This window comes from Prionailurus viverrinus, chromosome C2 (genome assembly GCF_022837055.1).
Source record: "Prionailurus viverrinus isolate Anna chromosome C2, UM_Priviv_1.0, whole genome shotgun sequence".
NCBI classification, from domain to species: Eukaryota; Metazoa; Chordata; class Mammalia; order Carnivora; family Felidae; genus Prionailurus; species Prionailurus viverrinus.
Window position 1 is genome coordinate 16766398 of NC_062569.1, and position 15364 is coordinate 16781761.

The 15364-nt window shown below is 54.1% G+C and overlaps 1 protein-coding gene across 3 annotated transcripts in view; it reads right to left on the reverse strand.

Annotated features, from left to right (window-relative positions):
- RARB (retinoic acid receptor beta) overlaps positions 1-15364 on the reverse strand; it is a 174190-nt gene that overhangs the window by 9183 nt on the left and 149643 nt on the right. For all 3 annotated transcript variants that reach the window (XR_007155534.1, XM_047874386.1, XM_047874387.1), the window contains exon 5: positions 6956-7132. Coding sequence is in view for 2 of the 3 variants with exons in the window: in XM_047874386.1 (XP_047730342.1) it covers positions 6956-7132 (177 nt within the window). In the remaining variant the exon portion in view is untranslated. The remainder of the gene's footprint in view (positions 1-6955; positions 7133-15364) is intronic.

The window sequence follows — 15364 nt, forward strand, 5'->3', positions numbered from 1 at the left end:
CTGATCCAATCCCCTCCCCCAAATAACCATTATTTGGACCCCGATTCCCACAGATCGCTTTTGGCTGTTCCTGAACTTTACATAAAGGGGATCCTACACTATAGTCTCTCTTGTGTTGGCCTTTACTTAGTCCATAGCATCTCTGACGTTCCCCGCCGTAGCATAAACCGCCGGGCATAAAGCCCCGGTTCTTTTTCCTTGCCGGGTAGTATTCCAGTCTGCCCCATCGCCCTGCTTTCTTTTCCCCGCAGCACCGTCACTCTCTGAGCTTGCTGACCACTGGCCCTATAGAAGATGAGCTCCTAGAAGGAGGCTGGCTCTTTATCTGACCTACCTGCTCCCTGCTGTATCTTTAGCATCTAGGGCAGTGTTGTCCACACAGCAGGTGGCTAATGAATATCTGTTCAATTATTAACAAAGTGGACTCCCTCCTCGGAATCTCTCCCACCTTGTAACCCCCCAAGGGGGGCAGCCAGCGACTTCTGAGTTTCCAGGCAAAGGAGAAAAGCTCAAATTGCTCACACATCTCGGTCTGTGCACTAATTGTATTTGGCAACTGGTGGGCAGATCCTGATCGGATTTGACTCTCCTCCAGCGCTTGTGGGAATGTCGAAGTAGTGACAATAACAACAACAGTAACACACACACAGCTTTGTGAGGCCGTCTTCCCTAGCACTACATAGCACCTATTATGATGAGCTCATCGGGACAAAATGTGTTCCCTGGCGAGACCTGCCACCAGCCTGCCTTTCTGAGACCAGCACGCGAGGAACCGTTACGTTAACACGTCAAGAGAGACACGAGGGATTAAATTTGATACAATATTCTGTGTCGCCGGATATATTCAAAATATTTGTATGAACGTGTAATCAATATAAAACATCATTAAGGAGGTGGTTTACATTTTTAAATACTAAGTGCTTGAAATTGAGTGTCTATTTCGTAATGACAGCTCTTCAGACCAGCCACATTTCAGGCACTCAGCAGCCACAGGTGGCTTGTGGCTGCCGAACCAGGCGGCACAGCTCGAGCTTGGGTGTGTGTGTACACACATATGTCCTGGTGTGTCAACAGCTCACAATACAAATTCGCTACCATCTAATTTAAAGGATGCTAATTTAAAGGAGCACTTACTGTGTGCCAGGTACTAAGTGTTTCACATGCATTAACCTAATTAATTATCTGAACAGCTTTACGAGGGAGGAGCCGCCATTCTACCCCTTTCACCGAGCAGATAACGGAGGCTTAGAGAGGTCACATGACCGCCCCACTTCACGAAGCTTCTATAGGGCAGAGCTGGGATTTGAACCCAGGGGGACTGGCTCCACAGCCGGCCCCCTTAACCACCACGCTGACTGCCTCGCGGGGACTTCTGGTGATGGTCGGGGCCAGGGCTCTGGACCCACGGGTGACAAAGCTGGGTGTCAGAGAGACGCGGGGCCTCGTCCCGATGGCACCGGTGGCCCGAGGCAGTGCTGAAGCCTGAACCAAGGCTGTGGGCTCCGAGGCCAGAGCCTGCCGCTCTCCGGGCTGGGTCCTGTCTCTACTGAGCCCCTGGAAGGGAGAAGGACAGATTCACGTGGGAATGGCCCTCCGTGGCTGTGTAGCCACATGGTCCCCAGGACCCCAGGAGCCACAGATCGTATTTTGAAGTCACGCAGGGCAGCCGCCCCTGCGTCACCAGAGCAAGGTGCTCCTACCGCTGGCGTGGGAGTGTCCCCTCGGGGCGGTGAGAGCCGTGGGTGGCAGGAGCCAGGAAGGCCCCGCGTGACTGTCAGGGAAGACCGCACACTGGAGCTGACCCACGGATTCCAGGATTCCCACCGTTGGATTAGTGTGATTATTGTACGTAATGTATGTACGTAATGATTAGAGATCATTAGATGATCTCTAATTCATCTGCGCGCCCGTTCATTCCCGACTCTTCAACGAATGCCTCCAGCGTGCCTGAAAGTCTGCTCCAGGGACCAACCCCAACGCGGTCCCTGCCCTCCCCGAGCCGACAAGCAGGCGTACAAGACGCTGCGGAACACGTCTCTAATTACGAGAGAGACCAGTGGGGAGCGGGTAGGAACTGGGCGGCTGGTCAGGAAAACCTTTTCTGAGGAGGGGGCATCTCGGCTGAGCGGAGGGGCTGGCCAAGAAGAAAGTGGCGGGACGGTATCTAGAGAGAAGGAACGCCTGCCGGGGCCCTACGGGCCTCCGGCTTCCACTTGAGCTATGGCTGCCTCATCTGCAAACTGGAGATGAGACCAAAAATCCCCCGGAGGGTGTAGTGAGGCTCACTACAGTGTGAGGTGACTGAAGCCTACGGTGTTCCAGACACTGTCCAAGCCCCTCATTTCATTCTCTCCAGTCCCTAAAAGGCAGCTTCTATTCTATCGCCCGAGGCTCAGAGACGGGGAGTGGTTTTCCCAAGGTCACACAGCAGATAAGCAGCAGCCCCAGATTCGGAACCCGGGCAGACTGGCTTCAGAGCCCACACTTGTAACTACTACCGTCAGCAGCTGGGGCAGGCCAAGGGGGAGCTGGGTGGCTGTGGGGCCATGTTGGCGCCTGGGAGACGAGTCTGTAGTACAGGCGGGAGCTCCCCAGGGAGGGTGGCAGGGCCAGACCACGAACTCTGGAAGGGCAAGGGCTCGCCTCTCCTCCCCGCCATCAAATCCCCCAGGTCCATCACACAGGAAGTGCCCGACAACTGTGTGTGTGACTTCTTCCCGCGCGCTGCACGAAGAGACCAGTGAAGGGTAGAAACAAGAGCTGGACGGTGGCACACCTCACCCAAAGCTGGTGGTGACTCCTAATAGCGAGGATGAAAATGTACCGGCCATCTTGTGCTCGCTTCCTCTCAGGCCCCCGGCCCTGTCGCTCCCCTCCCGGCACATTCACCTCCTCACCGCTCCTCAGCTTGCCAGGGCCTCCCCGCCCCAGGGCCTTTCAACTACACTCCCCAGGACCCCTCACTTGCACATGTCTCTGACTGGTGTCTTTTACTGTTCCAGCTCTTTCTATCCCTTCGTTAAGGGTCATCTTCTTCCCTAACCACACCATAGAAATCAAGCCCGGTCCACCGCAGACACGTTCCTGGCCTCGATCCTGCTCCTGTTTTTCTCTGTGGCCCTGTAAGACCCTGCCTATTCATTTACTGTCCGTCTACTCCCAACAGAAAGTCAGCTCCATGAGGGGAGGGATTTTTGTCTGTCCTGTTCACTGCTGTGGCATCGAGCCTAAAACACTGCCTGGCACACAGCAGGGCCTCAGTGAGTATCTGTAAAAGGGAGAGAGGGAAGGAGGTCAGCCGGGAGGAGCAGGGGCGAGCAACCTGAAGGCCAGATGGCCTCAAAGGTTGTTTCTTACGATTTTTAGGTTGACAGAGACTTGACCCCAATTACCTGCAGAGAAGAGGCAGTTTAGAGGGAGGAGGAGAAGAAACAGGACAGGAAAGATAAAGGAGAGTGAGCAAGAAGGAAAACGTGAGAAAGAACTCAGGCGAGGGGACTCCTCCGGGGCCTCCCTTTCTTGTCCTGAACACAAACTTAGAATGCCACAACTCTGGGGCGAGAAAAGGAAGGTAAACTTCTATCCACAAGGGTTTCGAAGTTTGGCCCATCTTAGGAGAGACCTTTCGGCTTCTTGACCCCTGTGGGAAATCAGGAGGCTCAGAGCAGGGCTCCAACCCCGAGGGAAGCCTGGCTGTGGTCCCCACAGCAAAGGGTCCCCCCAGCAGGCAGACGCTGGGACAGGAAATCCCTCTAGAGGGCAGTGTGGCAGGGGGCGCAGGCCTGACAGGCTTCGGGCTCTCTTTGTCCTTGGACCTCCTTCCTGAGGGGCTCCCACCTCGTGACTGTAAAGCAAACCACGTCCCGCGAGGCCTGTGATTTCCCAGCACAGCGCCGGCCCCGGCAGGCGGCCCCGCGCTCAGACACAGAGGCCCGTCTCGGACCAAACACAACACGATGCGCTGGTGGCCGTGACAGCGTCGGGACAACCGTGACTTTCCTTTCTAGGGGCTGACAACAGCTTCAGCCTGTCTCTGTCCGTGTGTCCTCCTGGTATTTCTGTCTCACTCTCTCCAGACATCAATGGCTTAGATAAGAAGATTCTTCTAAATGGCTCAGCTAGTTGAGAAGATTCTCATCCAGAAGATGCTCTTTGAAGTTGTGCATTTTTCAGGCTCTCGTGATTAATTGCCTTTGCTACAAATTCTTGGAAATGAGCTCTTGTCCAGGGCCAAATAAGTATCCCTTCTGCTTCATCTCATATGACTGGAGGTCTCTGCCCCTTCCCCGGGTAGAGTTTTCTCCTCCTGTGGCTGCTCTGTGCCAACCCCAACCCCCGTCAAGCGTGTGGAGCCAGGAAGGAGTGGTTGACGGTTTCCCGACTCGTGGCCACAGGGGCTGAAATTGCCCCCATGTCCTTATGACACCTTTGTCCCTGATTTCAACGCCACCAACCGAGGATCTACTACATGTTCCACGTTTATATTCATGTCTGTACTTAAGCCCATGCAAAGAATTACTTTTATTTAACACCTTATTGATTTGTACTGCTAGGTAAATGGAGGCTGGGAGAGGTTAAATAACTTGACGAAGGTCATCGAAATTAGTTCCTGGGGGAGCCTGGGTGGCTCAGTTGGTTGAACATCCAACTCTTGATTTCAGCTCAGGTCATGATCTCACAGTTCGTGGGTTCGAGCCCCACATCAGGCTCTGTTGACAGTGTGGAGCCTGCTTGGGATTCTCTCTCTCTCTCTCTCTCTCTCTCTCTCTCTCTCTCTCTCCCTCTCTGCCCCTCCCCCACTCATGCTTGTGCTTGCTCGCTCTCTCTCTCTCAAAATAAATAAACTTAAAAAAAAAAAAAAAAGGAATTGGTTCCTGTTCTACCTGTTTCCACCAAGGGGCTAAGGGCCGATTCTTGAATCTACAGGCAAACCAGAGGAGTGCTTAGTTTTCATTATAAAGGTGGGATGTGGGAAGATGGCCACGGGAGGTTGGATGGGGATTTTAAGGAGGGATCTAAGCACCGTGAACCATTAGGCATAGGGTGTTGCAGAAACAAATGCTCCACTGGAGGATCTCAAAGTATCTTTCTCATTCCTTCTTTCCCAAAGGGCTAGAGTTGAAGGAACCACAGACCATCACCACCTGGCAGCCAGACAAGAGGAGGACTGAGAAACAAGCAAAGAACCGAAGTCAGAGCCCAAGCATCAGGAAGGCTCTGGGCCCTGCTGGGTGGCCGTGTGATGCAGGGAGTCAGAATTGCACCACATGCCCTGGTGCAGACACCGACCTGCTGCATGCCACCTTACAGGTCCCTCGGCGACTTGAGGCCTCTGGGGCACCTCTCCCCATGCGCTGGTGACTCCAGTCTCTACTAATATCGCAGGGGTGTCCTGAGGCTTAGGCGACATTCTCCTGAGAGCCACACGTTAAGCACTCATCAGGAAAGGATAAGAAAGCCCAGGCTTTGTTGTTAATTATTCCAGTAGCTCCTTACTAACCTCAAGTTAGTTTGCTCAAGTGGCTTCTGCTATTCCCTGGTGGTCTGGCTGGTTCTCTGCCCAGGGCCCGCCTAACACCACTCCCTGTCTATGCTTCTAATCCTCTCATGGCTTTGGAGTCCAAAGATGTGGGTCTTGGGTGTGGTTCCAGCAATCACCTGACCCTGGTGACTCACCTAGTCTCCAGCTCCTTATCTGTAAAATGGGATGGATCGCCATCCCCAGCCAGGCTCACTGAGGTGTGTGAGGCTCCAAGGAGCTGAGGTTTGCAGACTCTGTGGGGTGTGGGTAGGTGACAGGTGAACGCTGCTCTGATGTTTCATTTTTTCCTGAACGTCCCTACGTTCGTCCCAGACCCTCTGACGCTATAAGATGAAAAGATACCACATATACTCTCAGGATCCCTGGAACTTGTAGCTTATCGAGTAACCATTACCACTCCTCCTAAGATCCAACCAGTAAGTGGAAAGACACATAAACATTCATGCTTCCTGCACGACTGCCTCACACGGAGGTCTTCTCTCCTCCTGAGCAGGATTGTGTGTTTAATTACAGTGAGTAACTATATTTGCTTTGCAGAACTGTTTATACCCAAAGCTATGAAAGATGTAATAAAAAGAAAAATCTATGCTTTTAAAGTACTTCGAAAGCTAATTTTACTTTCTCTATTTTCTGAAGCATCCCCGCAGGCCAGCTTCCCCTCCCAATTCCTCCAGAGGCCCATCAGCCTATACTACCCCCCGCAGGCGGGACAGACCCCCGTCCCTCCAAGGAGAGCTGCTTCCCTGCCCAAGAAAACCAACCCAGCCAGAATGAATCATATCATCCTTGATGCCCCTATCAGGAAGAGAGAGGGTAGGTATCCAGCCAGTAGACCCACAAGGGACAAGGTATGACAGTCGTCATTACCCTCTCTAGGGCCCTAGAAGCTACGGTGTGAGAACGGCAGAGGGAGAGAGGCACCAGGAATCCATTCCCTTTGCACAGATGGGGACACTGAGGCCTATGAAAGGAAGGGATTTTCCCAAGGCCACTGACAGGTGGTTTAAGATCAGAGGGTAGAACTAGGGTGCTATGTGCCACCTCCTGTCGCTCTGGCTTCGAGAAGCATGACGGCCTTTGAAAGATCTATAGGACTGGCCCACGGAAGGGGCTTTGGGGGAGCAAGCAAGCCTGTGACCGAGCCAGGCTGGGTCCTTCCCCAAGATCGTGCAGTGGGGGCTCCCACACCAGGGTCGAGAAGGTAGGAGGTTCTGCCCAACTCTGGGGAGGGGAGGGGGTCTCTGAGCTTTCAGGAGTGGAACTGAGATTCAGGTAGGAAGGATGGGGCTCAGTGTGCAATGGGAGTGGCAGGAGGAGAGGCCGGAGAACCAAAGCCTCTGCAGGTCTTCAAAGCATCGCTGTCCCCTCCTCCCCCCACCCAACCCCCGCCTAAGAGTTCAGAAGGGCACATACCAGAATGTCCAGGCAGGCGGCCTTCAGCAGGGTGATTTGGTCTGCAATGGTCAAGCCGGTGAAGCCGGGCAGACGTTTAGCAAACTCCACAATCTTAATAATGCACTTGGTGGCCAATTCACTGAATTTGTCCCAGAGGCCCAGGTCCAGTCGGACTCGATGGTCAGCACTGGAGTTCTAAGAGGGAAGGAAAAAACACTGTCAGGGGAGTTTCTGGAAAGCTCAACAGAAGGCAAGGAACGCAGCATATTTCCGATTAGTGCACTGATGTTTCAGTCTTGACCAGGGAGCTTCCTGTTGGGGTGGCTGCGTTTGGCTAGGATTCTTTTTCAAATGCTCAATACCGTATCCCTGCCCCAACGGATCATCAAATGACAGATACGGAAATGAAAAAGTAAGTAAAGTGAATTAGGAATGAGCTAAGAAGTGAACGAATGATGGAATAAAGATGCACCATTTCCGAACCCTGATGAATTACGGGCTCGAGGCATTGACCAAAGAGGCAATCCGTCATGGAATCACACACCCGCCATCTATGAAACAGTCACGCCAGCATCCGAGTGGACCTCTCCACGGAACTGCAGGAAACCCAGGAGGCAGAGGAATGTGCTAAGTTCCACTATGTGGGATGCGACTGTCACCACCCAGAATGCTAGAGACTCTGTCAAAGCAACGAATTGGTTTCTTCAACAAATACATTGCGAGGGGATCAAAAGAAACGGAAAGAGAAAGCTGCAGACTAGAAGCAACGCGACTGAGGCGCCGATGGACCGGCAAATGGGCAAATCACGGCACACCCGCTCTGGCCTGCGGGAACAACAAAGGGAGCACCCACACGGCCCGCAAGCACAGATGAGCCTCAGAAGCAACAGGCCAGGTGAAGAAGGCAGACACAAAAACCTGCACGCAGAAGGAGTGCACTTGCAGGACATTCTGAGAACAGCAGCACTGTAAGGGAGAGAGAAGACCACTGGGGTCCAGGGGCTAGGTAGCGACAGAGGCACAGGAGGGGACTAAAAAAAAACCCAAAAACCAAAAAACAAACAAGGAGGCTTATCAATTGTAACGTATAGACCTTAGCTGAATTCTGATTCAAATAAGCTAAACACACGGACACCCATCGCAAGAATGGGAATGTGAGATCTCACTATGAGATGCTACTTGCGATGTGTGAGATGCTACTTTCATGTAACAAAAACACGGCTGCTACGCTTTTGTTGGTGGCAGTTCTCCCCGCCCCCCCCCCCCCCCCGCCCGAGAACATTAACATATTCACAGGCCAAAGAACATATTCGTAACTGACTTCTGGATAACATAGAATGGGGAGACAGCGTGATGAGGGCTGGGAGTTGAAGTAAGATAGGCTGGGGAGTGATCGCAGCGTTCGTTACTCGAGTCTCTCCAACTTCCGCATTGCGTCCGCAGGTTTTCGTAATAAAGAGGTAAGAAAGGGACGGTGTGAATTAAAACAAAATGCTACACTGACAACAGCAGAGCACAGACTCTCTAGCGGACGTCAGTGCTGTGACGGTCACATGCACGCTTCCCCGGGTGCCCCGGGTCCCACCGCCAGGCTGGGCTCTCGGGACACGCTTGCTCGGTGCTAGGACACAGCTCCCTGAGGGGAGCCCCAGGAGGGCACAGCTGCTCCTTCTGGGAGGGACCGGCCTTCTCACCCCCTCCCCCAGCAGCTTTCATTCTGGACCCCGAGGCCCAGGTTCCTGGGGGAGCCGCAGAAGAAATCAGGGGGAAGCCCTCCTCTCATCCCCCTACGGGAAGATTAGATTTCAGTCCGACTCCGGGCACCTACTGGCCGGATTCCTCCATCTATTCGAATACTCCTTCCTTCACTCATGCATTCGCCTTCCTCTCTTGCTCCCACCCTCTGTTCCACCAATGCTTCCTGATCCACCTTCAGGCTGCCAGGGGCCGGGGTGTAACTGTTGAGCACACCCGACGTGCACCCTCCCCTGGTGAGCTGACAGCGGGGCAGGGAAAGCGTCCGGTGCTCTGGGGACGTGCCACACGGCAGGAGCCATCCAGGCGGGCCCCGGGCTCCGAACCTCGCCCAACCCCACGGTCACCGGCCAAGGAGGGGCTGGCTGTTCTCCGAGTCATCCTGAGACAGGGAAAGCCCTTTCAGAGAGGAGAGCTAACTTGTCCACGAGGGGCCGGAAGTGGCTCCCAGGTCTACCTGATCCCCGACAGGCGAGCCCTCTGGAAGCGACGCCTCAATCTTCCCGGGGGTAAGGAGGGACAGCCGCCCTCCAAGGCTGCAGGGAGACGCGCAGGGTCCCGGAGGCGCAGGCGGTGCCTGGTGTGTCCCGGGGGGTTTGGTCAGCGTTGGACCCCTTTCCTCAGCAGTGCCAACTGCCAACGGCACCGCCGGAGGGTTCAGACAGCGGCAATGACCGTCTTCTCCTCTGTCCTCTGGAGCAGAGGTAGCATGGCCAGCCAAGTCCCCGTACTGGTTCCCACTCCATGGCCCGTTACGAGCCTCAACCTGGCTTTCCTCGTTTAGCCAGTAAGGAGGATGCTCGGAGGACACACAGGAAACAGAAGGCCTACTAAGGATTTGCCGGAAATTACTGAAGGTCTCAGCTTCTGCTTAGGACCGCACTAACACACACCCAAGAAAGCGGTTGGTTGGTTTTCTTCTACTTTTCCTTCTCTAATCTCCAGAGCAGAATCTCCTGCCTGGATCACTGCAACAGCCTCCTCCCTGGCTTCCCCCATTCCACTCTGGCTGCCTTATCGTCTATTCTGATCAAAGGAATGAAAGGGATCCCTTGAAAACAAAAGTCAAAGCAAGTCAATGTACTACTCCAAACCTCCACTGCTTTCTCGTTTCATCCCAAGAGCCAAAGTCATGTCACCGGCCTGCAAGGCCTCCCCAGATCCGGGCCCTGCTCTCCGACCTCCAGTCCTCCCACTATTCTTCAGCTCACTCCACCCAGCCTCACGGGTCTCTTGCTTGCCCTGAACAGGTGGGCATATGCGTGCCTCTGGGTCTTTGCACTGGGTGTTCCATCCCCTCGGACTGCTGTTCCCTCAGCTACCCACATGATGCACTCCCTCCTTCCTCCAAGTATTTGATCAAATATGTCACTCTCTCTTGAGCCCCACTCCGGCCTCCTCCACTGAAAACTACGGGACCCCCCACCTGGCACTCCGTGCCCCCCACCCTGCTCGAAGTTTACTGTGCTTGTCTCCTGACACACTGGCCTTCACTTACGTACACGGGGTCTCCCTGTCCCATTTCACGCTGCTTTGTCCTCAGTGTCTACAGCACTGCCCAGTACACGGCAGACAGAGGCTCAGTAAGTACGTGTTAAATGAACCAGCGAGGCATGAAGTTCCCCCAAATCCTTGCTAGTTTCAGGTCTCGGCAAGACCAGAATTCTGAGGATGGTGCTCTCCGGGCGGGGGTCTAGGCCTGGTCACGAGGCCGCCGCTGCCTCTGGACGCAGAACTGAACCACCCTGATGGACGGGGAGGCCCCCTGGGCCTGGCGTTCAGGCCTCGGACAAATGTCAACAGTTCAGAGAAGGGTGCCGTGCACCCCAATCTTGGGTTCCTCACCTCTGTGAAAATCAGCCCAGAGTGTCAACAAAGCGAGCTTTCGTTTTTAATGCTGGGGGTGGGGGTGGGGACGCCTCAGAAGGCCTCCAAAAGGTGGCCGCCAGCGTTACCTTCCGCAACACCCCCCGGCAGAAAGTGGGCGCGCATCCTCCAGATTGATTTCATTCCTTCCTCAAGGACCTTGGTGGAGCACAGTACACTCAGGGGAACACAACAGCAAGACGTGAGGCCATTCGGGCTGTAATTAAATTTAATAGGCAGTTTATCCCGTTTGTAGGAAGATGACACGGAAGAGAGGGACAGAGAGGCGAGCTTGCGGCGGGCGATCATTTGACAACAGAGTATCCATCTGGAAAAAAAGCCATTGCCCCGACCCAGCGAGTGTGAACGCAGCCTTCATCAGCATCATATGAGCTTACTTCACCACACTCTGGGCTGAGGGAGAGAAGCCTGTCGTACCTTCTATTAAAAATAATGCACCGCCGTCTTAATGGCATGTAAATCTAACTCACTATTATGCAAACTGAAGGGAAGAGGCAGTTAATAAAACACAAAATAACCTGGTGTTTTATTATGCTGGTTGCTCGATTCATAGGCATGAGGTTTAAAATGGCTTATATATTATCTGCCAGCTGCAGCAAATGGAGAGCCCTGCTTGTTTGAGTCAGTAAGGAAGGCGGTTACGGGGAGCACGGAGGGAAGTGTGGGTTTTCCGCGGCACTTCCGAAAAGGGGGGAGGGGTGGGGGGGGAGAAGGAGAGAGTGAGAAGCTGGGGTGGTGGGGGAGGCCCTTGCTAACAGCTAAGGAGAAGCTCGGCCGAGACCAAGGGGGGAAGGCAGGCCTTCCTCCAACTCTCGCCCCCGGACCCCCATGTCCTCCCTCTCCCTCCCCCACTCCTCCTCAGTGGGGGGAAGCCCGTCTCCAGGTGGGAGCCCCAGCCTGCCTTCCCAGAATGCTGTGCAGCGGGGACCCTATGGAGGGGCCACCCTAGGGCCATATTTAGCAGCAGCAAAGCCCAACCCCGCCATGAAATCCAATTATACGGCCTTTTTTGTCACGCAGAGGGATCCCTGTCCCGATTGCCGCTGCTTGCAGAACGAGACCCATGAACGGGGACGGAATCACCAGTGACTTAAAGTCCTGTTTGTGGCAGCTCTCGGATACTGAGGCGGCTCAGACAGGCTGCGTGTTGCTCCTTTTTTAGCTGAGGAGGAGATGCAAACTCTTCCAAATAATAAACAGGTAAGTCTCCCAGGGAACGCTGGGCACATCTGCTAGGGTGCCCGCCCCCCCCCCCCGCCCGCCCCTTTCCCTAGGCCTGAATCTGCCCGTCGACCACGGGACAGGCTGATGCCCAAGCTGTATTTGCAGGACGCTGTCTTCCACACTCCAGGGCACATGGCCCAATGTCCCACCCAACAGCCCCCAGAGGCAGGCGCGGTTCCCAGAGCTTCACAAACAGCTCCCTCTCCTCCTCCCCGCACCCTCATCCGGTGGGAGCTGTTCGTCCCATGTGGCTGGGGCGGAGGCCCAGAGAAGTCAACTCACTTGTGCAAGGCGCCCAGCCGTCAGGCGGAGGGCACAGGGGCCTCACGAGGCAGTGTTGGCAGTCCCTGCCGTCACGCCACTTCGCCCACCCCCTCGCTCCGGGGCCACCTCGTATTCTGCTCCTGGCCTGACCTTGCTGTCTTCTAGAGACTGCTACTGCACTTGCCATCTCCCTCCTGGCTGGAGGTGCTGGATGCTCCCAGCGGGTGGCTGAAAGATCCGTGGCATCATTATAAGGAAAGCATTCTGTGCCAGGCCAACATCTCTCTGTGGTCAGCAAACACGCATCTAGGCGCTAGGTCGACACGGCCTTAGGAATGTACCAGCTGGGGGGTGTCCGTCAGTGGGAGGAGGGAAACACAGAGGCCCTGAGCACACATTTTGCATTCTCCTTAGACCCGGACGCTTCCAACAGGTGGGGAGAGGCAGCTTGGCAGCCATCCAGCAACCAGGCGAGGGAGCAGCCCCTGGGTAGCCAGGGCTCTGAGTAATGGGCCGTGGGCAGTAACAAGGGTCTCGAACCCAGGACCTCCCCAAGAGTTTCTTGGAAGTCTGCCTCGAAGCAAGCATGATATCCCTGAAGGTAATGTTTTAGGGCTGTTCCTGCACCCTCCCTGCCTAAGATTCTGGGACCAACACATGAGGTGCCCCTGGACGGCTGCAGCCCCTTCACGGCTGGGGATCTTAGAGATTCGGGGGGGACCGTGGCGGAGTGTTGGGGTATAGCCTTCGGAATATACCAGAGTATGAATCAGTGATCCAGAGGATGTCCAGGAGATGCTACATTTTGGGGTGGTCTCAGCTACTCTGAAAGGCCACTCATGACTTCTGGAACTCCGGGCACACAGCTGAGAATGAACCAAAGCTCTGCCCTGCTTACCTGCCAAAGCATTCCGGCCAGGCACGGGACAGCCGGGGCTCACCCTCTTGGCTTGCTTCTCCTGTCTAGAAACCCCACTGGGCTCTCTGTTGCCAGTGCTCACATACCTTATTCCAGCTCACAAAGGCCCCGCCAGCTAGCCCTGACCGATCTCCTTCGGCTCTGCATCCATTCCTCTCTTTGCCAAACGCCTGGCCCTGCTCATGCTGTTCCCTTGACCGGAAATGTCTTTTCCTTTCCCCACCGCGCGGTAAGATCCAGGGAAATGTAGCACAGTGCCTAGAGGGCATTTTTCATTAAAAGCCAAAGACTCGTGACGTGTACTGCCAGAGGTTTCTAAAAGCTCACAAAACATGTGACAACATTTGATTTTCAGCCAGACTTCACAGAAGAGCAGACCGCACGGAAGGGTGAATGTCCAGGCGCTCCAATTCCGCACTCAGCAGGTGTTTTGGGTTGAATTGTGTCCCCCTCCCCGCAAAGATATGTCGAGGTCCTAACACCAGTAACTTCAGAATGTGACCTTATTTGGAAATGGGGTCTCCACGCAGGTTATCAACTTAAAAATGAGGTCACTGGGTCAGACTCAATCTAGTCTGACCAGTGATAATGGGAAATGCGGACAGAGATAGATGTGCACGGACGTGAAGACAGAGTATTGGAGTAATGCTTCTACAAGCCGAGGAGTGCCAAGGATTGCCCTCAACAGCAGAAGCTGTAAGAGGCAAGGAAGGATTCTTCCCTAGAGCTGCCAGAGAGAGCATGGCCCTTCTGACATCTTAATATTGGACTTCCAGCTTCCAGAGCTGTGAGACAATAAATTTCTGTTGGCTTAAGCCACCCAGTTTGTGGTACTTTGTTATGGAGGCCCTAGGAGACGAATACAGTAGGGATACAGTCAATGTGTGTCAGAAAATGAAAGCACAGTGTACGTGATACAGACAGGGCAGGTATGTTTACTGGCAGAAAACAGGCTCACAAAAGATAAGAGCTCGTTCAAGGTCAGACAACTGGGAGGTGGCAGAGTGGAGATTAGAACTCGGGCCTCGAGATGCCCCCATCTCCCCCCACTGCCCCCACCATGCGTCTCTCCTGGTGGTGGGGGGGGGGGGGAGGCTGATCTCCTGAGCGTCAGGTCCTGCTTCTTGGGCTGATCCCAGGGTTAGTTTTCTAGAATGAAGGCCAAGTCTGCAAATGGCCGGAACTGCTTACAATACCCTTCCTTTTCTAAAGCACTCGTTTCCTGGGGAGTCTTTTGGAGCTTTGTTTAATGTTTCGGTTAGTGGCCACTTTTCTGAGTCGATCAAGGGCTCCTTAGATCTCCACAGCTCAACCTCACGAGCCCCGCGGAGGGCAGCTTATTTCCACACGGCGTTCATCACCCGATCCAGAGGAGACATGCCCATTTCGCACCTCTCTCCGCCAGAACCTGCACTGGGTGCTCTGGAGCAGCTGTTTCACTAGCCTTCCCAGCAATCCCGTGAGGCGGGCACCGTGCAAATCCGATTCTGCAGAGGAGGGGGCCGAGGCTCCTCTGGTGGATCATGCACAGGCAAGACCGTAGGTCTACGAAGCCCGAAAACCCAAATGACACAGTTGCTGGAGTTGGACCTATGGAAACAGAGGGAATATCCTCAGAGCTAGGATGCTTCCTCTGGTTTGCTTCTTCATTCTGTTTTGGAGACTCCTCTATAAATAGCCCCTGCCCTATTTTCCACCTTTCCCTTGGGATCCCCCTCCCGCTCCTCCTGGTTTTTGGAGGGGTGGTCACTGGTTAGGAATCTTCCCAAGGAGACTAGTTCTGAAGCTTGGAGGTCAGAGCCCTGCCCGGGCCGGGTGTGGAGGGCGGGGGTGGGGGGACATATGTTCCTGCCTCCCCACCCATTTCTGCTGCTTCCTCGGGCCTGACCATTTGTCCCAAATCTACCCTAATTCGAGAAGAAAAAGGAACTACTCTTTCAAAGGTCTGTCGGTGGGTGGCTAGCTGCCTTTTTAATTCCTCTCTGCCCACTTATTCCAAAGGCATCTGACAGGGATGCCAGGCTAGTGAAGATGGCAGGAAGTTTCCTCGCAGTGGAAGCAACTGCCTGTCTAAAAAAAGCTCTTTATAAAAAAAAAAAAAAAAAAAAAAAAAAGCTCAACTCGGAACTAAGAGCTTGCCGAGAATGTGTTATGGCTGCTGTTATTTATTTATATCCCCACCTACTTCCAGAAAGGATCTGAAGCTGCTTACAATAAAAACTGAGCTAGATCTGTGTACGGAGAGTAGAAATAAAGAGAAAAGCCAGATGAGAGGCTGTATCTGAGCAGACTTGATTCCACAAATGGGCAGTGTGCTTCTGGAAGGAGGTCGGCTGCCCTACGTGTGGTTAAGTTCCCTCGGAGAGGGAAAACAGGTG